Source organism: Phyllostomus hastatus, unplaced genomic scaffold (assembly GCF_019186645.2).
Source record: "Phyllostomus hastatus isolate PE091 unplaced genomic scaffold, TTU_PhHast_1.1 phas_scaffold_78, whole genome shotgun sequence".
Classification (NCBI taxonomy): Eukaryota; Metazoa; Chordata; class Mammalia; order Chiroptera; family Phyllostomidae; genus Phyllostomus; species Phyllostomus hastatus.
In genome coordinates, this window is record NW_025334041.1 from 8,566,690 (window position 1) to 8,593,522 (window position 26,833).

Sequence of the window (26,833 nt, forward strand, 5' to 3'; positions counted from 1 at the left end):
TGCTCCCCCGTTTATTTATTTATTCACTTATTTATTTAAATATTTATCTAGTGTTGAGATATGCATAATATAAAATTTAGCATTGTAACTTTTTTTAAAAGATTTTATTTTTTTATTTTTATTTTTAGAGAGGGAAGGGAGGGAGAGAGAGAGAGAGAGAGAAACATCAATGTGCGGTTGCTGGGGGCCATGGCCTGCAACCCAGGCATGTGCCCTGACTGGGAATCAAACCTGTGATGCTTTGGTTCGCAGCCCATGCTCAATCCACTGAGCTACGCCAGCCAGGGTGCATTGTAACTTTTTTTAGGGCATATAATTCAGTGGCTTTAGGTCCACTCACGTTGTTGTCCGACCGTCACTACTGTCTGTCTCCAGGCACATTTTCACCTGGATCAGAGTTTTTATCATCTTAGATGGACACTCCCCAAGTCCCTGGCAGCCACCATTACATTTGATTTCTCTGTGAATCCACAGTATTTTTAATGAAAAATTTCAAAATTATAGCAAGGGTGATAGAATGGTACAGGGAACATCATGTATCTGTCATGTCGACTCTGCAATGAACAGTTGCTGTACTTGCTTTCCCACAGACCCATCTATCCATCGCTCTGTCACCGATGAATCCATGCCATCCCCCTTCCCCGGGTTATTTGTTGATTCATTTCAAAGCGCGCTGCAGACATACGTATCCCTTCCCCTGACATGGTGGTCTGCGTGTCTTACCGGGAATTCACCATTTGCTTGTGCCAGTAAGTAGCTGCTTTTAATTTCAGCTGTAGGTGACTGGCTTGTTCAGGTGGTTCAGTGCAAGATGGCGATGATCTTAGAGGAAATTACTCAGGGTCTTCTGCCAGCCCAAGACATACAGCTCTAGGGACACTCTAGAGAGCCCTGAAGGATGCATAGACAGAACGAAACAGCAGCACACAGCCTAGTTCAACTAAATCCCTCCACCGAATGGGGTGAAAGGAGTACCATCTTTGGAAGCAGACCAATCCGGGTCACCGTCCCAAATGTCCTCTGCACCCGCCTTTCTACCGACTTGCTTCTACTTTGCTTCGTGAGGGACCCGACTTGGCCTACAAGAGCACGTGAACAAAGAGAGATGAAACACATACACTCAGTGAGCAGGGATTATGTCGTCATCACTGGGCTTGGAGTTTTGTGGCATCTTTAACAAAGGGGCGAATAGAGTCATTTGTATAATTCTCGTTTGTCCATGAGGAGAAAGGCTCTTCAAGGTTGTAAAACCTTGGGCAAATCACTTAGCTTCCGTGAATCCCAGCTCCCTCAGCTGTGAGATGGGGAAGAGCAGTGCTCCCCTGCCTCAGGAGTGGGGTGCGAATTGTGTGGGTCGATGTCTTTCAAGGGCTTGGCTCAGTGCCCGGCACATCTGTGCTCAGCCATTGCTAGTTTTTCCTTCTTTTCATGCCACGTTACCCTGTGACTTGTGTTGCTGCTGAACGTGGAGTGTGAAGAGCCCAGCAGAGTGAAGGTTTTAGTTAGTCTCATTAACTGACATCTGAGTGCTGGTAGAGACTGCTCATCCTGTTTACCTACCCATTTCCCAGTGGTAATTTCAGTTACGTTCTTGAATTGATCATTGTTTTTTTGGTGCTGGAGGAAGTTTGAGGGGTGCTTCATTGTTTTTTCCTTCTACTATTCACTCATAGCATAGGGGTATAGGACTGAAAACACACACACACACACACACACACACACACACAAAACCACAACAAAAAACATTGCCCTCAGTGTGGGATGCTTTGCTAATGGCCTAAAGCATTTTCTCTTTTATTTACAGTCCTCCAAATGTTGGCATTGATGTTGGAGCCGTGAGCTGCTGATCTCGGGGGTCGGTCAGTGGGCAGTGGACATGATCGTGGAATAGTCATTTTATCTAGATTGTTAAATGGTTCCTTCAGTTCTTTAGGCGTTTCAGCACTAGAGGTGGGTTGTCATTTGGCCTTGCTGCTTGACGCATGGGCCGTATGACAGTCCCAAGTCCCAGATTTCCTCATCCTAGTTAACCCAGTAGCTGTATTTAGATGTTGTGATGGTTCATTTTCTGTGCCAACTTGATTGGGCTATGGCGTGGCCAGACATTTGGCCAAACAGTATTCTGGGTGTGTCTGTGAGGGTACTCCCGGGTGAGATCAGCATTTCAGTGGGTGGACGAGGAAAGCGGGTGGCCCTCCCCAGTGTGAGTGGTCTTCACACACTCAGTTGAAGACCAGGGAGAACCAAAAGGCTGAGTAAGAGGAAACTGCTTCTGCTTGACTGCGTGAGCTGAGACGTTGGTCTTTTCCGGCCTCTGGTCTCAGACAAACACCTGCCGTACTGGTTCTCAAGCCTGCTGGTTTCAGACTGGAGCTGATACCATTGGTTCTCCCAGGTCTCCATTGGCTAACTCCGTATCTTGGGACTTCTCAGCCAGGAAGTCATTGTCAGAGATAATGCTTTATAATCAATCACATCTGTCTCTATGTACACATATACAATCATAATTCTGTCTGTCTCCCTCTCTCCCCATCTGTCTGTCTATCTATCTATCTATCTGTCTATCTGTACGATCATGTATATATATCCTGTTGGGTCCATATCTCTGGAGAGCCTTGACTAACAGAGGTTTTTCCTGCACCAGGACGTATACCAGAGCTTGGAATAGAACCATAGCTTCTATATTGACAGCACAGAGGTTATTTGCATGAGACATAGTGAGATGTTTTCCACATCATAGGAAAAAATAATTTTTAGGCATGTATGAATTGCTTTTTATCATGTGATGGTGTGCTTTGTTTTATTTAATTCTCACAGCAGCCCGCACGGCAGGCGGAGGGCCAGGGGACGGGCGCGGAGCCAGCGTCTGAACGCCGGTGTGCCGGGTGTCCGAGCCCGTGCTGGCTCCACCATGAGGACAGTCATGAGGTGTCGGGGGCATGACCAGTCCACTCCCCTGGCAGGAGGCGGTGTTCTCTGGGGCTCTGTCCTGAGGATTCAAAAGTCTCATTTGGGAGATATTTTAACATTCTATGCTTAGCATTCTGTTGTATGACTTCATCCTGTATTTCCTCCTCACGAGGGCTTTTAAAAAAATCTTCCAAAACCATAATGCTTCCTTTCCCTGCCATTAAAGTGCCTGGCCTGCTCAGTAAGTGGATGAGTGCTGGAGGCTGGGCTGGGCCCCTAAAGTGCGTTGGGAGAACATCAGTGTCTGCAGATGGCCCATCAGAGAAGGAGGCGAGCGGGGTTTCCATGGTCCATTGTGTCTGGGGACCCCTGTACCCCGTACCCCATTTTGGGGGTTCATAAATCACCTTGGCATGGCAAAGGTCTCAGATGTCCTCCAGGAAAGGAACCTTCTTCATATCTTGTAACCCAGCATCTGTATAACTTATTTGACCAAAGATCATTTTTATGATACGAATGTATAATTCCATGCAATGTAATGCTCCAGGAAATACTGGAATACTGGCACGGGATAGGCGTTTGGACTTGGTACCTGTTGAGGCTGGAGAGGGGCCTGGTGTCAGGGGCTTTGTATTGAGCTGTCATTTAGGCACTTGCCTCAAAGCCACGTTTGTTTAGGTCTCGTTAGAGGTGAGGGCCTGGAGAAAACACCCACAGCATAAGGGTAGTCAGTGTCTGATGCACCCTGTTTCTAAAAGTTCAAGAACTGAGAAGAGCAACTCCCCCAGGAGCAGCAGTCTAATTCTGGGAACTGCGTTGATGAAGAACATCCGCGCTGGAACCAGCATATTGGATATGTTAGGATGCAGCAGAGCCCCGCATTGTTTGAGGCCCAAAGTGGGCTGTGGAACTGTGGTAATTAATGTTTGTGTCTCGCTTGGTATTCCCTGACCCAGGTCAAGGCCAGTGTGATTCTGGCCAAACCACGTAACCTCTGCAGCTGCTCACTGTGACAGCGGGGCCGGGCACACCTTGCTGTCATGGAGGAAGGCTGTCGGCAGTGACACAGCTCAGACGCCGTTGTCCAGATGGAAGAAACGGTGGTGGGACGACAGGCGTGCCCTCAGAGCGGTGCCAGGGGTGCCTGTCCTGGGGACACGGTTCTTGATGGTTGTCTGATGTACCGTCTGACTTATAGACGCATCAGAAAAGCCGCCGCTGTCTGGTTTCTTTCCCAAGGAAATTTCCAGTCTTCAGGCAATCTGAGCATGTGAAACTCTTTTTGAACGGTGGGACCATTTTTCTTAATGAAATAACAAGATGATTTCAGCAAGCGTTTATTCAACATTTCCTGTGGGTTCTAGAGGACAAATTAGCCCAGGTCTTGTCTTCAAAGAGTTTATTTAGGACAGAGCGGCAGAGTGGCTTTTAAAGAAATGAGGACAATAAATCAGTAAAAAGAGATGCAGAGCTTAGCTGGCGGGGAGGGTGTGGGGGGCAGAAAGGGGGAGCTCCACAAATTGGGGCGGGGGGAAGGTGTGGCTCCAGGCCAGCACTGGGAAACAGCCAGTGGTCACAAGGAAACTCCCGGCCCTGTGGCTGGGGTGGAGACAAGGTTGCAGGGCCGATGAAGACAGGTGACAAACACAATTAAAGCTGGAGAGGGGGTGGGATCTGGGCCAAGGTGACCTCCATGCCCCACCCTTGATCTGGGACTTCGTCCTGTGAGTCACAGGGAGCCCCTGGAAGGCCTGCATCCCGGAGCCCCGCCGTCCTGCCTGCACTGCAGACAGAACCCGGACCCCTCTCCCGGGAGGCATGAGCAATCGAGTGAATAATAAACAGGGCTTGGGACTCGGGTGGGGTTTCCTGCTGGCAGTCCTACCTGCTCTGAGGCAGCCTCCTTACCTGTTTAATCACACCTACTTCCCCTCCTTCATAGCAGTTTTTAAGTTCACTCGACTTTAAGTAGTAAAAATCCACACACCCTCCTTGGCAGTCTAGCAAAGTGTCCTGGGCTGCCTGCCTCCACTGTGGTCATTCTTGCCACGCCATGCCCCTCCTCCCCCATTCAAGAAGGAGAAGAGGGGAGACTAAGGAAGGAAAAGGGGCTGAGTTCTTGGTTGGGGGGATTTGAGTGGTGGTGTGCTGGAGGCGCCTTGTGAGAATGATGGTTAGCATCTCTTCCCCCGCTGTGTTCAGTGACGTCATGTTGGTAGCTTGAAATTGGAGAACTATTTATATCCCAGAAATTGGCAAATACTAAGACTGAGGCCCCCACCCCTTCCTGCAGAGAGCCAGCTGTTAAACATTTACCAGTGCACCATGGCATTGGGGGCACTTGCGTGAGCAAGAGAGAGCCAGGCTGGGGGGCCACACACTTCTGCTGGAGCAGCAGGGGTCCCTTTCCATCTACTTCTGGGTCAGAGTGATACATTCACCTTCCGTTCCATTTGGGCATCGTCCCGAGATGAGGAGGTGAGCCGGAAGACTGTGCCTTGCTGTGCTCCGAGCCCGTGGACAGAGGTGTATGGGGGGGACTCACCTGTCCCTTGGGTTCACCCCTGCCAGCCGTGTCCAGAGCTCGTGTCAGAGGCCTCCTACCCCAGGCACCGCTGGGCTGGTCACTCAGTCCAAGGCGCCCAGGGCAGCCGTTCATTAGTTTTGGCTTATATTCTGCTCTTTAGTGTCTTTGATCAAGTCACTGGATGACAAAGAGGAAGGTGATATCGTCTGTCACAGTCTAGAACCAAGGACCCCGCAGCAATGAGACTCCTTGATGGAGGAGTTCTTTGCTAGATGACCTGTCATGGTCACCGGACTAGGCAGCCCTAGGTGTGGCCCGACATCAGCATAACCGTTTGTGGATTGAACGAGTCTCCTCATTGTCTTGGCCAAAAAATTCGTTCGTTTTTTTTTTTCTGTAAGATGGCTCTGGTAATGCTTAGTTGTCTTTAACTTCATTTGAAACAATTTTGTTAGATTGTACTGTGACAGCTATCATATCAGTGTGCATTAAAAAAACTGATCAACATTGGTGAATTTTTGTGTAGCCATTTTAATATTGAAGATGGAAGAAAATATGCAATATTTTCAGCATATTATGCTTTATTATTTCAAGAAAGGTAAAAACACAACTGAAACGCAAAGAAAGATCTGTGCAGTGTGTGGAGAAGGTGCTGTGACTGATTGAACGTGTCATAAGTGGTTTGCGAAGTTTCTCGGTACTGTTGACATTTTGGCCAAATAAGTCTTTGCTGTGGGTTTGTCTTATGCATTGGATGATGTTTAACAGCTCCTCTGGCTTCTACCCACGAGAAGCGGATAGTGGGAGATAGCCAACATCCTCAAATATCCAGCTCAATGAAGTTATTGGTGAAAATGAAAAACGTAACGGACTTTTTGGCCAACCCAATAATAATTAATTTGCTCAGCAAGTATTCAGTAAGTGCTAGCACTGGGGAAGGCCTTGAGGGTAGAGAGGGGGCAGGAAAGACCAGTCCTTGTTGTCCTGAGGCTGTAAAGAAGATTATACACACATATGTGTACCTTATACCTAGTGGAGAACTTGGTATAACTATGGTGCTCATTAAATACAGTCCCCATTTTGAAGAACTTCAATATACCTTTTCTTCTTCTTCTCTCAGGAGGAGTTATCTTCTCCTTTTAGTTCACACCTTTTTTTTTTTTTTTTAGTGCGGAGAAGAGCAGACTAGATTAAACACACACACGTCTTTGAGCCACAGCAGAATTTAAGGGAAAGGGGCTGGAGGAGCCCCCAGAGAGTTCCAGAGCCTCCTGAAAATATATGCTGCTCATAGTGTACACATTTGATTTAAATAGGTGGAGAGAAACTCTGCAGCTTTTATCAGATTTTCAAAGGGTGCCCTTGATCCGTAAGAGCTTCAAACTTTCCCCGAATCCCACGAGTGGTCTACCGTGCCAGGCTTCTTTAAATAAGGATTTGTCATGGACACTCTGCATTGGTGACTGATCCTGGGGTGGAAGATGGCTAAGCCCCCAGCTTCCTGGGTGTCAGACGGAAGCCTGCATCTGTCAAGGTCATCGCCTGTGAATCCCCGGGACCACTGGAAGTCGGAGGCGAGCTCCCACGCAGATGAAAGCGCCTGCCATGGCTGGGGCGGCTGCGCAGGAAGCGGAGGCGCAGATGTTTTGGCTGCTTTGCTAATCTGGGTTCAGTGCTCATCACAGAGGGCAGACGCCTGCCTAATTCCCTGCTCAGATCTGGGGAGCCTGAGAAAAGGACCGTCCCTGGGAGTGATACATGCAGAAGTGTTGCGATTGTATTAGCAGCAGTAATAGTGCGGTGCTACTGCAATAGGCGGCCGGCTCCCGGAGATCCGCGCATTAGTTTCAGGGCTGCAGCGCTTCATCCCAGCTCCCGGGATTCTGTCTTCATGCTCACGCATCGGTCCAGGAGGACGTGTTCCTCTGATGTCTCCTTGCGAGAGGAAAATCAGGTGAACGGAATGAGAGGAGTTGGAGCCAGGAAAATGGCGCCAAGAAACTGCCCTGTCCTGCCTTCACGAGGCGAAGCAAGTGCGCTTCTCACCGCGGCCTCCTCTCCCTTCGGATACCGAGACGAAGAAAAATGCTGCGGCGGGTAACAAGCAGGGGCGTGGAGTGGGCGATGGAGGAGCTTCCTGGGGGCCCAAGGCATGCTGGGTGTCTTACCTGGAGCCCCTATCAGCCTCCCTTCCATCATGCTCAGCGTGCGTGGTTATTCCCATGTTGTCATTGCAATGCTGGGGAACAGAGCCGCCTCCGCCGAAACCTGTGCAGGACACACCCACGGAGGCCTCAGGCACCAGCGCGGAGTTGCTGTGGCTCAGATGCTGATCTGACGTTACCATGTTTCTTTATGCTGGGGGGACACATTCCCCAGATTTAATGTACAGTTAGTGACTATAGCTAATAATACTGTGCCACATACTTGAAATTTTTATTAAATATTTGATTTATTTATTTTTAGAGAGGGAAGGGAGGCAGAAAGAGAGAGAGAGAAACATCAATGTGTGATTGCTGGGGGCTGTGGCCTGCAACCCAGGCATGTGCCCTGACTGGGAATCGAACCTGCGATGCTTTGGTTCACAGCCTGCGCTCAATCCACTGAGCTATGCCAGCTAGGGCTTCACATACTTGAAATTTGCTAAGGCCGCTTTTATTTTAGTATTGCCAGTGTCTGCCAGCGTGGCCTTGGGCTAGTGGTCTCCTCTCTGCTTTGTCTCCTTGGCCTTATTTGTAAAGCTGCTTAAAGAGGGTGCTCGGTAATTGCAAAGTAATAGTGTCCTCATCAAAGGGCTTTGGGCCAGAGGGCCATTTGTTGACCAGACCCATAGAGTTAGCCACCAACTTGCACAAAAAACACCTACTTCTGAGAGACACCATAGTAAGTCAAGGACAGGCTTCAGTTCAAGTGCAGCTGTGGCACTTACTGCAAGACCTTGGGCAAGTTAAGTTTCAGTGGGAGGGTTTTATGGGACTTCAGGCTTATGGAGAGAGGTACGTACAACACACAGTACATAGAAGCTCTTATGACGATCACTATGCTAAAGCTATTCCTACTACTACTCAGGTGGGTAGCAATATTTGTGTTTGGGGTAAGGAGAGAGATTGGCAGTGACCCTGGATACGCCCCAGGGTCAAACCCGCCCTTCATTAGGCAGGGACGGCTCTGTGCACACATTCTGACAGCTGCTCAGTCACCCAGGGGGCCAAAAATACGTCAACCCTGGGTCCCGATGCATTATCAACGTTGGCCCTTTTCTTCCAGCTGCATCCCGAGGTCCTTGTCTGCCCAGCCAGGAAGGGAATTCTCTCTCTCTCTCTCTCCCTCGCCCTCTGTCTTATGCCTTGGAGGCAGGCCAGAGTGGAATCCTGCTCCCAAATGTTTTCCCTTCAAAAGTGAAAAGCATGAGTCACATCTGGTTGTCCCTGCGGGTTATTTCCACGCAGCCATTCCTCTGCACGGCTTCTCCTCTGCGCCGTGTCTCGGGTGATTAAAGACAGGCAAGCGCGCTGGGCTGGAGTGAGGTCAGAGCCACCGGGTGGTGCAAAGAGGGATTTTCCTCTGCTTTGCAAACAACCAGGGTCCTCACGGAGCCTTGGGGACGCTATCAATTTCGGCTCTGAAAGCACCTCTGAAGGGATATGGATCTAGCCAATGGTTAGCAGCGGCTGGGACAAATGGGGCCTCCTCGCCACTGCAGGGGCTCTGGCCTCCTGAGTGACCCGCCCACAGGACAAGCATGACCGAATGTTTGCAAATGCCAGGCGACGCGGGCTCAGTGAGGGCACGGAAGGACGAGGTGCCAGGCCGCTTCCGAGAGGCCCGGAATAATGCGTTGGCACGGACTTTTGAAGAGCAGACTCGGATAAGCTCTCAAATTTAAGCACCTGCTTAATTGGTTTAGAAAAAGAGAGACAAAGAGAAGTCCAATTGTGACATTTTCAGAAGTCTTTTGGCCTTGAAATATGCTGCAGCCTTTTTAGGAATAGTTTCCTTTCCTTATTTCCCACCCTCCCCACTCCCCTTTTATTTTTCTTAAATGCTATACTTACTCCTGGCGGTTTGCCGGGCTAAATAGTAACTGCGGGAGGTAGGCTCTTGTTGAATTCTAATCACATTTGCAATCAAATTGAATGATGTAAGCCTCCCTGCCAATATTTTCCCATAAACACATTTTCCTTTGATGAGAATGTTGTTTCTAAAAGCCACAGTTATCAAATAAAGTTCCGAGGCCACCAGGAGTAAATGACCAATAAATCCTCGACTGAGTTTGACTTTGAAAAGGTCATATATTGAAATTTCCTCTCTGACCAGCCGGTTCCAGCACATAGTGAGACACACATAAACCCTGTGATACATAAACAGGAAAAGCGGTCCGATGTTCCGAGTCAGAGCTGCATCTTCAGGAATGGCTTGGAATTAATCTGGCAGAAACGGTTGGTTTCTGATAGCCTGAATCACCGATAGAATAGGAGTATGTGGAAAATGAATGATCTGATAGTGCAGACTTGAATCCAGGCCAGTGAGACTGGTTTTTATACAGGGTACAGAGGGCACTTTGGCTCTGTTACATGGACGGTGAGTTGGCACTGGTTTTCATAAATGTTCTTTGAGCTGGGGCTGGGGGAGGGAAGTATTAAATGACAGCTTTCTTATGTAGAGACGAATTGATTCGGAGGGCTCTGTGTGATCGGCCCACACTGAAAGCTGAATAGCTTCTAATAGGGTCTTAATTGAGTTGATTGGACCTATTTTCAAGGACTCGGCACTCTTTCCCGTCTGTGCTCTGGTTAAAATCCTCCAGTGCTTCCTGAACTCCACTGGGGAGAACTGTTGTCATTTCTGCATTTGCGTTTAGTCTGGGCGGCTGGGAAGCCGCAGAACCACTGGGCACGGGTCAGGGCTCACCTGGCTCCGCGGTGATGCGGGCAGCACGCGGGCACTCTTCCAGTCTCTCTCCGGGATTGGCTTTGCCTGCGAATTACTGTTAAATTGTGTCCCTGAGTTTCCCTCCCTCTCCATGAATCAAGTCCCACTCTTTGCATATAGGAGTCTATTTATGTCGGAGGAAGAGACATATAAGCATGTATCAACTTCTGATGGGTCTGTCAGCCTGGGCGTGTGAAGGATTATGGGCCAAAGCAAGGCGCCTTCAGGGTCTTTTTTATTAGCAGGGAATCTGTGAGAAGCATGTGGGCCAAAGGCATTCATGGAGACTTTACTCTTGTTTTCTGGGGTCTTAAAAACCCTTTCACTTCTGAGAATCACAGGGGCCAGAATGGATCGTTGTGAGGTCCCTAAGGACAATTTTGAAAGTACTGTCAGGAGGAGTTAGTCTCTCCCTCATCTCCCTCGGGTGCTGAATCACTGCAAAAGTAACATTTCACGTATCTGGTGGGTGCAGGGACGGGAGGCTCGGCTGCCGGATGACAAAAGGTAACCCTTTATGCACCAGGAGGGAACCTAGGCAGTGCCTTACTGTCTTTCCCCGAATAACCCTGCATTAGCTTTTGGTTTAGTTGAAGATTTCTTTGTTTCCTTGTCCCAGATTTGCTCTTTGGATATTGTTTATTTGGCAGGAATCACTGTGGGCCACAAATGAAATACGTTTCACAGTGCTTCTCAGGGAAGCTCAGTTGGTCCATTGGTCTGTGGTACACTGGGCTGGTGGGTGGGGTGGGGGGGGCGGGGGACAGTGATGGACAAGTGTTTGTGATCCCCGCCCGCCCTCCAGGACACTGCTGGAGCCTGTGGTACTGGAGCCTAATACTACCAACAGGGAACTCAGTTCACAGTTGCTGATGAGTTAGTTCAGTGTTGTCACAGGTTTGAATGTTGGGGCGTGTGGGTCTAGAGTCTCTCGTCAGTTTCAGTCACTTTTTGAGATCACTTGGCATCTCTGATTAAGCCAGGGGACATCCTCGCTCCTTTTCAACTGCTCTTCGCACAGCAGCCAGAGAGTCGTGGGTAAACCCGCATTCCTGTGGACATCCGGCCTGGGTGCCCCGCTGCACTTCAAACAGAATCCAGGCCCCAAATGTGCCCGCAGGGCCGTGCCGGGGCCCCCCGCCCGCCTGCCTCCTCCCCCTCCTCCCTGGGCCTCCTCATTCCCATTCCAGCCACAACTGGCCCATTTCCCATTCCTTGACCACCTCCTTCCTGCCTCCGAGTCTTTGCACATGCTCTTCCTCCGTGTCAGAAATGCTTTTCCTCCTCCTTGCTCCTTGGGCGACTCCTTTTCCTTCTTCACTTCTTGGCTCAGATGTCGCCTCCTCACAGAGGCCATCCCTGACCACCTGGGTGGATTCAAGGCGTATGTGAAGTCTGTCACTACTTCCCCCTGGGAGGTGGGATGGATTTCCCCTGCCCTTGAGTCAGGGCGAGCCCTGGGATGGCTGTAACCAAACCGTCCAGGGCTTATAGTCCTTCTGTAACAATCTAGCTCCATCTGAGAAAGTCTAAGCCACACAGAGAGACCACGTGGGGAGCACGGGGGAGGGGCCCAGCCTTCCGGCTGTCCCCGCCAGGGCCCTGCGCGGGTGAGTGGAACTGTGCTGGATCTTCTAGCCCCGGTGGTCTTCTGACTGCAGCTGCTTAGGAGACCCCGAAACAAGACCAGCAGAAGAACCGAAGACCATGGACTCGTGAGAGTGAAAAATGATTACTGTGGTTCGGAGCCACTCAGTTTTGGGGGGGGGGGTGGTTTATTACCCAGATGAGATGCCAACCCATTTATACATAAGTCTCACCCCCTTTTCTCCCTTAACTGGATTCCGTTCAGTTTCATTTCACTTTTACCATGACGTGGTTTTCTGTCTGGCACTCTGCTTAGGACTGTTCCCCCAGTGAGACCGCACTCCATGGGGCAGGCAGCAGATTCTTACTGATCGCTGCACATCTACTGTCATATGTGACTGCCTGGCGCCTGTTAAGTGCTCAGCAAACGTTTGTGGCATGAATGAATGAGTTTAAAAGATTCCAGTATGTATTTGTTTGGCAGATTCTCCCCGTCCCCTAACCCAGATGACAGACACACGAATCTGTAAATTTTCTGTAGTGGCAGTTCAGAAACCATGTTTGAAAGAAAAAGAAAAGTTGGTCCTTCTTTCTAAAGCCTGCTTGTTAAATCACAGTTCCCCTCTGCACCTCCTAGCCGCCCGCTCCGCAGATTTTATGGTTCCCAGTTGGCAGGGGCTTTCGTAGGGTAGCCACCCTTGCCGTTGTCCCTTTCGTCACCCTCGGACACCCGTCACACGGAGTCCCCTGTTGCCACCCGCGCCACCGGGCACACTTCCACTGTCCTGGAGACTGTCTTCGCTAGTCCTCTCCATTTCCCTTTCCTTCAGGAAGCCATTGTCAACAGCCTGTGCTTTTTCGTGGGCATTTCTTCTCCTTATCTGTACACAAGCCTTGAACCAAATCCTCTGGTGGCAGCAGGAGTCATTCTTGAGACCCGGGAAGTGAGTTCAGAGATAACAGAGTCCTGGGCTGGTTGTCTGGGGACATCACTTCTGGTCCCAGCTCTGCCGCCGAGAGCGGGGCACTGTGCACAGCTGCTTAACTCTGTCTGCTCCTTCCTGTCCGTGTCATCAGGAGCTCAGACGGCGGCATTGCCCGGGTCCCTCTCAAAGCTCAGAGTTTGCACGTGCGAACCTGCTCTCCCACCCTGGGAAGGACAACCTGCTGATTCGTGTGCATTTGGGCCAGAACGTGGCTGCCTGTCGCGTCAGCAGTTTCACGTGAACAAAAATGTCAGTTTCATCAGTACGGCCAGGTTACTTCTGCTGGCTTGGCAGTGTGTTCGGAGAGGCAGGGTGACCCCCCGGCGCGGGGAGTCAGGAAGCCCTGCGCTTTCGTGCTGCCCAGCTGCTGGCGGGAGGGCAGACCTGGCAGAGGGAGGCCGGCGGGCTGCCTGGACCTCCTCCTCTTCAGTTCTAAACTGGGATGAGAATGTGCGTTTCACTCACTCCAGGGCCGTTTTGAGGGGCTAATATGGGTCATAGGGCATGCATTGATAGGTCATTATCGAAAAGTTATTGAAACAAAGTTGTTAATGTATCCATTTATCAAGACAACGAAGCCTCTTCATATTTACCTTGGATGGTCTGCCTACTCCATGGTTCCTGTACCGTTTTCCAGCTTCCCTCCCTTCATTTCCTGTTGCATGGATAAGGTGGGGGAGGAACCACTATTACATTTAAGGCACTGGCCATCCATTTTTTTTTTTAACTTCTTATAACAATCCTCTAAGAGTGGACTTGTATTAGGATTTTTTTTAGTTGTCAGTGATGTAAATCTGATTTCAGCCTAGTGTAAGTGAGAAAAATGGGGGGGTAGCATTGATTTGGGTCATATAACTTAAAAGTCCATGGGTGTCTGGCTTCAGGTATAGCAGGATCAAGGGGCTCAAAAGATTCTTTCACACTTTTTTCTTTGTCCCTCTACTTCTTCTTTCTGCTTTTCTCTGTGGGAGTATCATTTTTCTGGTACATTCTGTCCATATGGTAAAAAGATAACTCCAGGGCCAAGATAAATTCAAGGCTTATAGCTTGTTATCTCTTAGACCTTCTCTGTCTTTCCCAGTGGCCATGTCAAATCTCCCATAAGGAAGCAGGATTGGATCATCTTGAGTCACGTGTCACCATCAGACCAATCCCTTTGTCCTGAGCTATGGGCTGGAGGTCTCTGATTGGCCAGCCTGGCTTCTGTCTGTTACAGACAAATCTGGCTGAGTCAGATCTGGACTCCGGTTTTCCTACAGCTTTTTGGTGCCCATGGAAAGCTTGGCTGGCCCAGGCCAGGATGTGGGTTTCAAATACGGGTATGTGGGGGCTCGAAAGGGATCCAGAGGTCAGTGAGCCCGAGCGAGCCATGGCTGGAGAAGAAGAGTGTCTTCTTCTAGGTCACATGGGATTCGGTGCCACTCTGAGCCCTTTGCTTTGCCTGTGCCACCCCTGTTGGAGGGATTCTGCGAGCTGCTCCTGTCAGAGCTACTGAAGGGTCCTGCCAGAGAGAGGGGCAAAAACTGTGGGCCACTCGGACCGCCCCTGAGCTGGGACTTCATCCTGTCTCTCCTCCCATCTCACCTCCCGCCTCTCTGGGCCACTCTCCAGCTCCACAGAGCCCCATTTCAGATGGGGCTGAGAATGGGGGTCCCCAGGGTTTGGCCAGCTCACTGCTTCTTCCTGCACCCCTTTTCTCTAGTGGAGGCAGCTCCTGGGACAGAGTCTGCCCCAAATCCTAAAACCAAACAGAGAAGATGTCAAAGAGACCAGCAGCACGACTGCCACCAAAGATACCTCTTGCTGGAAAGGGACGCCGGTGGAGAGAAAAGCCTCTTTGGCAGCGTGTTATGGGCAGTGTCTGGTGTGGGCGGGGAGGGTGGGCCTCTGTGCCCAATGGTGTGGCTTCCGATGTCCCAACGCTTCTCTGTAATTTCCCCCTCCACAGACTCTCTCGGTGACACCAGGTCCAAGCCCTGAAGAGTGTGTCCAGGGCACTGGCTGGCTTCATGGCGGTCAAGGCCAGCAGTCATAATATTGTAGCTGGGAGACAGGTGCTCGTGGGAAACGACGCTGTGCCTTTGCTGATTGGATGTCTGTTCTTAGTCCGATTCTTCCCTCTTTGTAGCCTGGAGAGCTTGTCTGCCTTTGGTAGCTGGATTCGTCTTCTGGAGCCCCGGTTACCCTTGGGCCGCGGTTGTCGAACCCTCCCATGGCAGGTTCCCAGAGGACTGCCCTGAGTGTGGGATGTGTATTCAGGACAGCAAGCGCCCTCTGCGTGTGGCCGTGGTTTGCACTGCTGAGAGCCACCCATGGCTCCCTGTCACGGCGGGGAGAGAGCCCAAGCTTCTTCCATGACCACAAGGGTCTGGCTGACCCTTGTCGCATTTTCTCTTGCCCTCCCTAGCCAGACACTTCTGCTTGTGCGTTGCTGGACACCCCATCCCTTGCCATGCCCCTGTGCTGCTTTTCACGCAGTGCCCTCTCTCTGGAACCATCTGCCTCCACTCATCTTCATGTAGGTAACGTCTGTTCATCCACCTGCAGGACTTGGTTTAAAACGTCACCTCCACTATGAAGCCTTCCTAATTTCCTCCCAGTGTTAGTGCCCCTGCAGTCCCACCCTCTCGGTCACATGCCCTCTATCCGCAGGGAGGTGCTATAACAAAGGCAAAAGACATGAGCTTTGCACTCTGGTCTGGTTTTAAAACCTGGCTCTGCCATTTATTAGCTGGGTGTCTTTGCAAAAGTGATCTGACCTCTGGGAGCCTCTTCTGTCTTTACTGACAAACAGGCGCAATGAACTATTCTGAAGCGTTTTGTGAATGCAGCGAACCAATCTGTGGTGTGTGTAGCATGGTGCTTGGCATGTGCTAGATCTCGATAACTGGTGAGGGTGCTCGTTGTTGTGACTCTGATTACTATTGAGTCATGAAATCTTAGGGGCAAAGGGGATCTCAGTGGGCAGGTCATTCTCATGCCTACAAAGCCTGATTCCTGGTCAGTCACCCAGCTTCTCCTTGAACTCTGCCAGGGACAGGGAGCTCACTTTCTTTCTGATCTTATGACACTTGATGCTGACGATGCAGGGGTCGGCTAGTGCTCCTGTCCACGTGGGGGACTATTTAAACTGGCACTTGTACGTATGTACGTGTGTATGCATGCATGCACGTCCTTATTTATTTAGTGTTGTTTGCCCACATAAGATTTCCTGAAAAGTCTAATTCAAAAAGCTAGGTTAGCACAGTGGAAATTAATTTCTAATGCAGTTGAGAGTGGCCTAGACCTTTTGTTTCCCCGTGGCTTCCATCTGTATTTGCTCGCCTCCAGGCGGAGCTCCGAGAGAAGCCGGGGTCTGTCTGTCACGTTGCTGCGGTAATCAGGCATCCCCTGTCTATGAGAGATAAAGGGAGAACAACACCCGAGTGACAGAACAACACGGTACATCTACAAGCGGTGATATCTTGTTGGCGGGGAGAAGACAGGCTTTTCCGAGTGTGGTTTAGAGAGGAGCCTGGGTTAGGAGCAAGCGCCTGGGATGTTCTGTCGGACTTGGGCCTCAGTTCTCCTCCGGGCAGTGGGGGCATTTTCGCCCAGAGATGAGCTGGGAAGGCGGGCGGGGGTGTGGGGGGGTGCTCTGTCCCTAAGAACTCCCGCTCCCCGCCCCCATTCAACCAGGGCTGCTCCGTCTTTCCTTTGAAAATCCCTTAGGTGTTATTTGAAATATAATACTCTGTTGCTTAAAAAATTCAAACATTCCTAATCTGTATTATCCTTGAAGGGCCTGATAGCTCCTGAAACGAGTACGTCTCTAAAATAAAGCACAGTTATATCCTTATGGACTTTTAATGCATGTTTAGTTTGTGAAATTTTTCTAAAATGAAACACAATGTTTCAGGAACTTTTTAAAAGAAAATTATTTCTGTCTTCGCTTTCTGACGAGCCTAACTGCAGTGAAAGGCCCCGTCTTTTAACATCTCATTCAGCCCCACCCCCAGGTGGCTGTACCCCGCAGGGCGACACTGGGTGGGGAATCGGTTTTTCTGAGATACATGAATTTAATATTAAATATATGGGCTGCTCCATGCCCGGAATGCATGCCTAAACTCAATGAAACTGTATGTGCTTCCGGAAGACCTTTAAGGACTGACTTAATGAGGTGACTTCAGGTTGTGTGGCCGGTGAGTGTGCAAGCGCTTCCCCTGGTGTGTCACCACGAGGCAGGAAGGGACGGGCTAGCCGTGCCATCCTGGTCACCCTCATCCTCTAATTTCCGGAAGGTGAATGGCAACTACCCAATGGGTGAGCGGTTAGGGTTTTTCCAGACACTCTGGTTTCCTTCCTTCATCCAGGTCCCGTGAATGGGGCTTGAGTTCTCACCTTTCAGTTTATCTTCCTTTCCAGATGCAGGAGAATATTTGATAGAAATTCCCCAAGAATTGTTACCTGCCAGTGAGGAAAAATACAGTGATAGAGCAAGCTGCACCCCAATCTCAGGAGCCCAGAGTCCCCGGATTGAAGGGGCCCCTGGAAAGTGGTGGTGACCTCACTACCCAGGGCCTGTGACACTTGTCCTAGGGTTGCCTTCTGCTGGAGCACAGGCCCTTTCTTTTCCTGCCCGGGGTCCCTCTGTTAACTACCCACCCCTCCCAGTGTCACACCTGCCCCCCCCCCAAGAGCATTCCACTTTATCTGAATGACCAGGTCGGGGGACAGTGGCGGTGAGTGGCCGCTTTGGGGAGCTGGAACTCTTCCTAGTCTCAGCCCCTGCCCTTGTCACCCAGCAGGAACCCCTTGAGGAGTGTGTGACAGCAATCTGCAGACTTGCACCCTCCTCACTGTCGACTGTTGTTTATCTGCCACCCACCCCCCAACACTCCTGGGGTGGTGCGGGCAGTGGGGGGGAGACAGAACTTTGTAAGTGTGATGTGTGGTTACTTTGGTCCTTATCAGTTGCTTTCATATTTCAAAATGGAACCGGCTCTCCAGCAGCGCGTGAGTGCGCCCCAGCGCAGTGAACAGTGAAGGAAAGCTCAGGCACCAACTCCGAACCTCGCCTCCGCCGCTGTTTGCCCCTCCAGCCCCAGGGAGGACACAGATCCCTTTCCCCTCGGTTGTCGGCGCCTGGTGCTGTGTTTCTCATTCTGTGGGGACTTCAGGAGCCGCGGACCTACCCGGACCGGGGGTGGGGGCCCTGGCACGTGAGGGTCCCCGGGGTGTGAGGCCGCAGCCCCCAAGCCTGTGCCCCGCCAACAGCGGTGCCGGGTGCACCCCTCCCTCTGCGTCCACGGGGGCCAGACCAGACGCCAGTCCCGGTGCGCTGACAGACGACTTTTCTCAGTTGTCAGTGTTCTCGCTTGTCAGCAGAGCTGCTGCTGGTAAGTGAACGAAAACAGAGAGGGGGCGCGAAAGCAGCCAGGCCGGGGAGCGCGCTCGCGGAGCGGAGGAGCCATGGGCGCCCCGCGGGGCTGGGAGTGCAGGGCGGAGCTCCGTGCCCGCGCGGAGTGTTCGGGGTGCTCCGGCTCTGGTCAGACCACCCGGCAGCCCCGTGCCAGCTCCCCGCCAGGCTCATTCCCCGCTCCTCTCTAACCTTCCCGCTCTCTCCCTCCCGGCTCCCTCCCCTCCCAACCCGGTCCTCCCCTTCTCCCCCAAATCTTTTCAGCTGCCACACTGCTCGCTTCTGTGGCTTTGTTTAAAAAATTACACATATCTACAGTAGTTGTAGATATATATCATTATACAATTATATATCTCTCTTCTTGGAGATATCTCCAAATAGATCCGAGGTGCTGTGTGAGTAGGAGTACAATTGCTGGCCCTGGACATTAGCCCGGGACCATGGCCGGTTCCAGCTGCCTCCCAGAGGCGCCCTGGCAGGGGGTGGTCCGCAATCTGAGCCCGCTTTGAGTCCGGATTTGGGGGGCGCTGGGGAGCGGGGTGAAGCTCAGAGAAAGTGACCTGCAAACGCTCGCTCTGCAACCAGCAGGGGCTCCCTCCCAGGAGGCCGGGCGGGGGCAGCCCAAACTCGCTCAGCCTCACTTCCAGTGATAACCTGCAGCGATGGAGTCGCCCACCAAGGAGATCGAAGAATTTGAGAGCAACTCTCTGAAATACTTGCAGCCCGAACAGATCGAGAAAATCTGGCTTCGTCTCCGAGGGCTGTAAGTAAACCTACTTACTTCTCTTGCTCCCTTTCCCTCTCCCATCGATATTTTACTACGCGGCCCGGGTCATGTGGGCTCACCCCGATCCTGCATGGCCCTTTAAATCCAGCCCAGAAGTTCCACAACTGCCTCTCTGTTCATTACAGTCACTGCTCCCCTCCTTTCCACAGAGGGACCTGTCTTCCCCACTTAGAATGCCTCGCTGTTTTCAAGTCGCGCTTTCTTTGGGGGGAGGGAGGCACGTCTTTATATTTCAGTGGTAGTAGCTCAGTGCCACAGGGATGTTTCTTGTCCTTTTTGCTCGGGGAGAGAAGCTGGGGGACTCAGGCCCCAGACTTTTAATTTTAGGAAGAATTTTCTCTGCTTGCAAGCACCCTGGCAGGTGTTCCAAGAACTTAACCAACACTTCACATTCAACGTACATTCTGGCTGCCGAATTCTCTTCTCCCTGTTCCCAGCCTAGCCCAACTTCTGGTATTTTCTCAGGCTGCTTCCTAGCAGGGAACTGGTTGCTGGAAGAAGGGACTATTTTGGAGAGAGTGGGGGGCCAGCAGCAATATTGGGTTTCCTCTGGACAGTGAAATAGGGAGTTTGCTTTCAATACCGCGGCCAGAGTTCTAGTTGGACTGACGGGTGAAGATCTCTGCGTTTCATTCCCTTCCTTTGCTGGAGTGGTGGCTGTCTGTCTCCGATTTGCTTCCCAGGTGCCCAGGCGGGTGCCAGAGACACCTTCCAGAGTGCCCAGAATGACGTTCCATCATGTGTTTGGTGTCAAATCCAGTGCAGTTTCAGAGAGAAAGTTTTCTTCCAAGTGCATTCTCTCAACATTCTGTCCCCGCCGAAGGCAGTGAGGGGACCCTGGCAGTCAGTCTGTTCTGCTGCAGCTCATTGGTTTTGAAAGCATCGGCAGAACCCAGAATGGAACACATCAGAAAGGCACTGGCCTCCGCGAACTCCGTCTTGGGGGAGGCCCCATCCCGGCTGGGCCGTGCTAAAGGGAAGCCAAGGCTGTCTGTGGCTTTTTTAAAGGGGTCCCTCTTTAAAGTGCCATGTGTACAAGCCCTTCCTTCAGTAGTCTACTGAGCTACACTGCTGTTGATAGAAATGGCAAACCAGGCCAAACAGCAGCCTGTTTGGCATACTGGGCTCCTGTGAGCAGAGGCTGTAACTGATTTGGAGATCCCGTCTCTGTCTGTGGCCGGTGGGCTGTCTCACAGTGGAGGCCAGGCACCGGCGCCTCGTTCTGAGCGGTGTTAGCCGTTAGCTCGCGTCCCGTGGGACGAACATGACATCTGATCATAGTTCGTTGCACACAGGAAGTTCGTTGCATCCACAAAGCCCGGGTCTGGGGTGTACAATGTCCACGTGTCGTCAGGCTGGGTCTCCTTGCCGTCCCAGCGAGAGGGACTTGTGGGCACACACTCAGGAACGGTTTGCTCTGGCTGCTTTGTAGTTTAAACGAGTCCACACAGCAGCTACTCCAAGGCTGAGGGGGTACCTTGTGTGATAAAGCATTTAGCGGTCACGGTTCACGTATACCTTTCTCTGTTTCACGCCTGTAAGGTTTCTGTCCCCAAGATGTTGGGGTGTGGCGTTCCTGCATTTTCGTGTTTTAGTCTCTCGTATCTGCTCAGCACCCAGTGCCTTTAAACATAAAAGGTGTGGGTGGGGGCTGATTGATTCTTCTCCACATGTGTGGCTTAGAATCCCTCTTTTCACCCCTCTTACTGAAACGCCCTGCTCCACAGCAATTCTGTGAGGTCTGTAGCTTCTCTTTCTAATTTGAAAGAGATGTGACTATTGTTATTGTGACATATATATATATATATTTTACTACAGTTATGGTTCTTACTATGTCTTTTTTAAACATAACAGCAGTGCCGTAATATTGCTAAAGCCTCTGGAAACCAAAACACATGCTTATTTATACAACTCAGAATAGCACTAATGCAGTTCACGAGGCAGAAACCCTTAGGGGATGGAAGTGTGTACTCACCCACACCCCAGACTCTCAGTAAGAGACCGAAGCTGCTCTTTTGACATTTTGAAAGACCCAGTAGCCACAATTGGATTTTCATATTAATTTATTACCATAACCGCCTTCTAGAAAGGGCTTTATAGGTGACCACAGGTCATCGGGGATTCAGTTCAGCTTGTCTGAGAACCGTCAAGTTCAGGACTAGATCAAGCGTCTCATGCTTGGGCTGTTCAGTAGCACCCGTCTCCTTGGCAGTGGCTGCCCTCTGTCATCTGTTGTTGACTTTTCGGTCTCCTCCGTTATCACGTGAGTTCCTTGAGGACAGACGCTTGGGCATCTTCCTTACTGCTGCACCTCCAGTGCCTGGAACAGGGTATGGCACGTCGTAGGTGCTTGACCAGTTGCTGATGGCAAATCATAAAGCCCTAAGTGTGAACTTCTTGGATTCGAGTACCTGCTGAGCTAAAGCCAGCCCTGAACTTCTTAATATTCGCAATGAAGATAAATATACATTTGGGTCAGTTTATAGGCCACTTGACTTAGCAACACAATACTCCACGAGCTAGAGGAGAAGCAGGTTTTATTGACCTCACTGCCCAGGCTGGGCACAGAGACCTAAACGGAGGTGGGACTGGGCAGGGTGTGGCAAAGCCAGGACCCAGGGCTGAGTCCCACTCTCGTGTGAGCCCAGGTCCTGTCTTTGCGCCCCCTTATCTCTCCAGCATGCTCTTTACCAGCAGCATGAGGGCTGCTGTGGTGTCCGTCTGCCAGGAAGGCAGTGCAGGAGAAGGCAGGTGAACCCTCGTGTGTTACAGCCCCTGCCCCTCTTCCCCACCTTCTTTATTGCTCTTTATTTTCTTCTCACCACCTGAATACTATATATTTTATTTCATTTATTATGTTTATGGTCTGTTTCTTCTGACTAGAATACAAGCTCCCTGAGGACAGAGGTTGGTTTTTGTTTTTGGTCTGCTTTGGCCACTGGTGCATCCCCGGTGCCTATGATACTACGTGATATCACGTAAATTATCAGTAAGTGTTTGGAACCCTGGAGCTGTTGCACATGTTTATCTAGGAAAGAGTTAGGAAACACTCTTCGCCTAGCCTCGTAGCATCATCAGCTTCCTCATAGTGCATCGGGTCTTGGAAATGGGAAGTTTGAATATTCTATGCCCTGGCTGAGATCACAAAACCCCGGAAGCTTAGGTGTTCACTCAGGTGATGACGGTCAGTCCCCTGCACACCAAGCTCAGAGGCGCTGCGATTCCAGGTGTCCCTCGGCCCCTCTGCACCCCTGACCCCCTCTCATACACAAGTTCACAGGTCTCTAAGCAACCCCTCCCACACACACCTGAGCTTTCTTAATTGCATCTCTCAGCAGGATGCTGTTCTCTGACATTCCTGGGAGGAGCCTTTTTTGTCGTTTTCTGTAAACCTCAGTGGTAGGCGTGGGCAGAAGTTTCAAGAGCCCCTCCCAAGGGTTGGCTTGTTCAGGAATCTTCTACTCAAGGAAAAATATGATAATGGCTGTATTTCTTTTTTTTTATTTTATTTGTGCTATTACAGTTGTCCTAATTTTTTTCTCTTTGCCCCCCTCCACCTGGCACCCCCATTCCCTCTAGCAACCTCCCCCCTTAGTTCATGTTCATGGGACATGTGTATAAGGTCCTTGGCTACTCTACTACCTACACGGTTCTTAACAACCCCCGTCTGTTCTGTACCTACCAGTCTGTGCTTCTTATCCCTGCATCTTCCCCCCATTTTCCCCCTTCTCCCTCCCAAATGATAACCCTCCAAATGATCTCCATGTCTATGATTCTGTTCCTATTCTGCTTGTTCGCTTACTTTGTTGTTTGGATTCAATCATTGATAATTGTGAATTCATTGCCACTTGAATGTTCATCATTTTGATCTTCTTTTTCTTATATAATTCCCTTTAGCATTTCATGCAATAATGGCTTGATAATGATGAGCTTCTTTAGTTTTATCTAGTCTGGGAAGCACTTTCTCTGCCCTTCAATTCTAAATAATAGCTTTGCTGGATAGAGTAATGTAGGCCCTTGCTTTTTATCACTTTGAATACTTCTTTCCATTCTCTTCCAGCATGTAAAGTTTCTTTTCAGAAATCAGCTGACAGTCTTATGGGAACTCCTCTGTAGGTAAATAACTTATTTTCTCTTGTTGCTTTTAAGATTCTCTCTTTACCTTTAACCTTTGGCATTTTAATTATGATGTGTCTTGGCGTGGTCCTCTTTGGGTCTGTCTTGTTTGGGATGCTCTGAGCTTCGTGGACTTCCTGGAAGTCTATATCCTGCACCGAATTAGGGACGTTTTCTTTCATTTTTTCAAATGAAAAAATAGTGAAATTTCTTGCTCTCCCTCTTCTTCTGGCACCCCTATTATTTGGATGTTGGTATGTTTAAAGCTGTCCTAGAGGTTCTTTACTCTATTCTTGTCTTTTTAAATTCCTTTTTCTTTCTGCTTTTCTGATTGAATACTTTTTCCTTCCTTGTGCTCCAAATTGTTGATGTGATTCTTGGCTTCATCCTCCCTACTGTTGGTCCCCCATAGATTTTTCTTTATTTCATTTAATGCCACCTTCATTTCTGCCTGGGTCTTTTTTATTCTGTTGAAGTACCCAGTGAGTTCCTGGAGCATCCTGATCACCAGTGTTTTGAACCTTGCATCTGATAGGTTGCTTATCTCCATTTCATTTAGGTCTTTCTCTGGAGTTTTGTTTTGTTCTTTCACTTGGGCTGTATTTCTTTGTTTCCTTACTATGACAGCCTCCTTGTGTTTGTTTCTGTGCATTAGATAGAGCTGCTTTGACTCCCTGTCCTAGTGCACCTTTCAGTTGTATGGGGCGAAGCCTTAGGTAATCACCAGGGTGGGGCAACCTGTGGCACCGCTGTTGCTGTGTATCAGGGGAGGGGTACAATGCCTCTGCCCTGCCTCTGGAGTTCTGCCTGGGAGGAAGCTGTCTCCCTACTCACACTCTACCTTCTCCGCCTATGCCACCGGTGCCCTGCCAGCTGTTGCCCTGGTGCTGAATCCCAGAGGGGTGGGCCTGTGTGAGTCCTAAGTCCATTGTGGGTCTTTTAAGGGGATGCAGTTTCTTCTGCCACCCCAGTTCCCACTGTTTTTTATAGTCAGGAGTTATGGGGACTTATCTTTCTGGCACTGGGACCTGGGCTGGGTGGTCTGGACTGGGGTTGGGACCTTTTGCTCCCGAGGTATCCCTCCTGACTTCTGTCCACCGCACACGGATGTGGGACCGCCTGTTTCTGTCTCCATGCCTCTCTGCACCTCTCCGTGTTTCTGTCCCTCCTCTCTGTCTGGAATAATGTGCCTGCTTTAAATCCTTGGTCTTCAGACTTCCTCCACACAGCTCAAGCTTCTGACTATTCTGGATGACATTTGTTTTGGAGTGTAGCTGTGTGTTTTTGCTATAGTTGAGTGCATGGAGGCGAGGTGTGTTTACCTGCGCTTCCATCTTGACCAGAAGATGGCTGTACTTTCTTCCTCTCCTGACGTGGGGGAGCCTCACAGCTGCGCAGGTTTGAGTCATGACTTGTACCTTGGGTCCTGACCAAGAGTTTTTCTTTTGCCTTCCTGCTCTAGGATGACAAAAAGGTATTTCTGTGCTGAAAAATAAAATTGAAAGCGGAGAACAGCTTCCACTCATTCCTTGGTGTTTACTGTCACAGTTGTAGGTGAGCCCTCACCTGTTCTTCCTGAGCAACTCGGAGGTCGTCAGAGGGACACGGTTCGTGTTTATGCGGCACTTCCCCCCAGTGCTTGAAGTGGTGTAATGGATGCAGAGGGACGCGTTCGTTATTAGGGTAACAAATAGGGGCTATAGTTTTTGTCTAACCAGGAAGCTTTCCCGCTCCCTTACTATGTTAACACACCCTGCCCCCAGCTCCACCCGCTGCTCCCTGCACAGGGGTGTGGGCCCAAGATCCAGGACTGGCCATTCGGACAGTTTCATTCTGCTGGTACCAGCGGTCCGTTTCAGGGGCACAGAACCCGCGTGGGGACAAGAGAGTTCTCCCTGGAGTTGTCTGTGTTGGCTGTGGTCGGGGCCCACTTCCCCTTCTTCTGGGTTTTCCTGGTGGCCGCCCTGACTCCACGTCCCGCTTCATGGGGAGCCTTCTGCGAGAGGACACAGTGAGGCCGTCCTTCAAGGAGAAGCAGAGGGGAGACTGCGGAGTGGAAGTCTCGGGCCCCTGAGGCTCCCGTGGCCGCCATGGCTTCTGTGGCTCTGTCTGCTGTTCCAGCTGCTCCAGCCGGTCAGGGGGCTGCTTTGCGTGCGTTTGGTTTCCCCGAAAGAGTCCTAGTGCCCTTCTCTGTGCTCACCTCTCGCTGATAATTCCCAAAGGACGGGGTGTGGTTGGGTCTGTTTGCTGTTATTCAGGGTGGAGCTGCTGGACAGGAGTCTCCTGGGTCACCTCAGAAGGAGTGGGCCCCCAGATTGGTCCCTGGTCCACTAGCTGTTCAGGTAACAGGGTTACTTCCCTTAGAAGTCATTCCCCAAGAACTGTAGGGACTTTCCTCAAAAGGTTGCAGCTTATCTGGTACAACACTGAGGGATAAATAGGAGTTCACGAGTGGAGGGAACAGTGCTTGTGAAGGCTCAGAGGCCTGGGGTGCCTTGGCACAGCCAGTGAGAGAGGGTGTTGGAAAGGAAGGCATGGGCCAGCAAGTGATACACGGAATGTTTAAAACATTTATTCTTTGTTTTACTCAAAGTTATATGCTCCTATAGTTTAAGGAGGCAAGTATTGGAACACACTTGACTGCATCACACAGGACCTGTTATGTTTGCAACACTCCCCGTTCACATCCTTCCGAGATCTTTTTTTTTTTTTTTGGATACATGAGATTTCAAGGAGTTTGCATTTTATTTCTTAATTTATAAGGGATTGTCAAAAGACTTTAAGTTGGAGAGCGACAAAATGAGGATGGCTATTCTGGGAGAAATGTGGGGTGCAGAGATGGGGGGTGACCCTGGAGGCTGGAGACCCGTTGGACCCATTGGAAACGGGCTGACCTGGGGCAGCGCCCCTGACGAGGAGAGAGCAGCGGCTACATTTGACACGAGCATCGAGCATCGACAGAAGGAGTTTTGGAGCAGAGTGAGGCCAAGTTGTCCCCCAAGTTGGCCTTGGCTTGGATGTCTTAGTGCATCTGGTGCCACCTGCCTTGCTAGGGACCAGGGAGGGAAGAGCAGGCTCGGGAAAAGCCGAGTGGAAAACTTGGGTTTGGACAGGTTGGCGTGGCCCCTGGCAGGTCCGAGCAGCCGTGAACAGATGACCTAGGGGGAAGGGGCTCGACCTGAATCTCACTCATAGAGCCATTCCAAAAGAACAATTTAAAAAATTATGGTTTCTTTCCCACAGGTTACATATTTTAGTGTATTAACTGGTCCTTGCACCTTCCCATGTAACTGGAAATGTCAGATGGCTCAGCATCTTTTTATTGGGCTCCTATTACGTTTTAGATACTAGGAGTTTCAGAAGAGACGTGAAATACCAGGAAAAAAAAGCCCTACTTTTGGGGAACTTTGAGTCTAGGTAGGGGGCAAGATAACTTTATGTACATGTGAAAAATTAAAAATGCAAACAAAGGGTGGGTAATAATTGCTCAGTAAATGACGTTGACACAGCGTCTGAGGGTTCAGAGGAGGCAGACATTTCTGTTTGAGGGATTGCTTATGAATCTGCTTCTCCTAATAAAGCTCAATTAA

General features: G+C 50.4%; 1 protein-coding gene across 8 annotated transcripts in view; it reads left to right on the top strand.

The window, feature by feature from the left end:
• The window catches only part of PDE1C (phosphodiesterase 1C), a 364,388-nt gene that overhangs the window by 108,249 nt on the left and 229,306 nt on the right, over window positions 1–26,833 (top strand). Inside the window, exons 1-2 of one of the 8 annotated variants that reach the window (XM_045827381.1) lie at window positions 17,942–18,320; window positions 18,929–19,103. The exons of 6 other annotated variants lie outside the window; for them this stretch is intronic. In XM_045827381.1, the coding sequence (XP_045683337.1) occupies window positions 19,003–19,103 (101 nt within the window). In that variant the 5' untranslated portion in view covers window positions 17,942–18,320; window positions 18,929–19,002. Of the gene's footprint in view, window positions 1–17,941; window positions 18,321–18,925; window positions 19,104–26,833 lie in introns of those variants that run through there. One more of the 8 variants, XM_045827380.1, reaches the window with a different exon arrangement.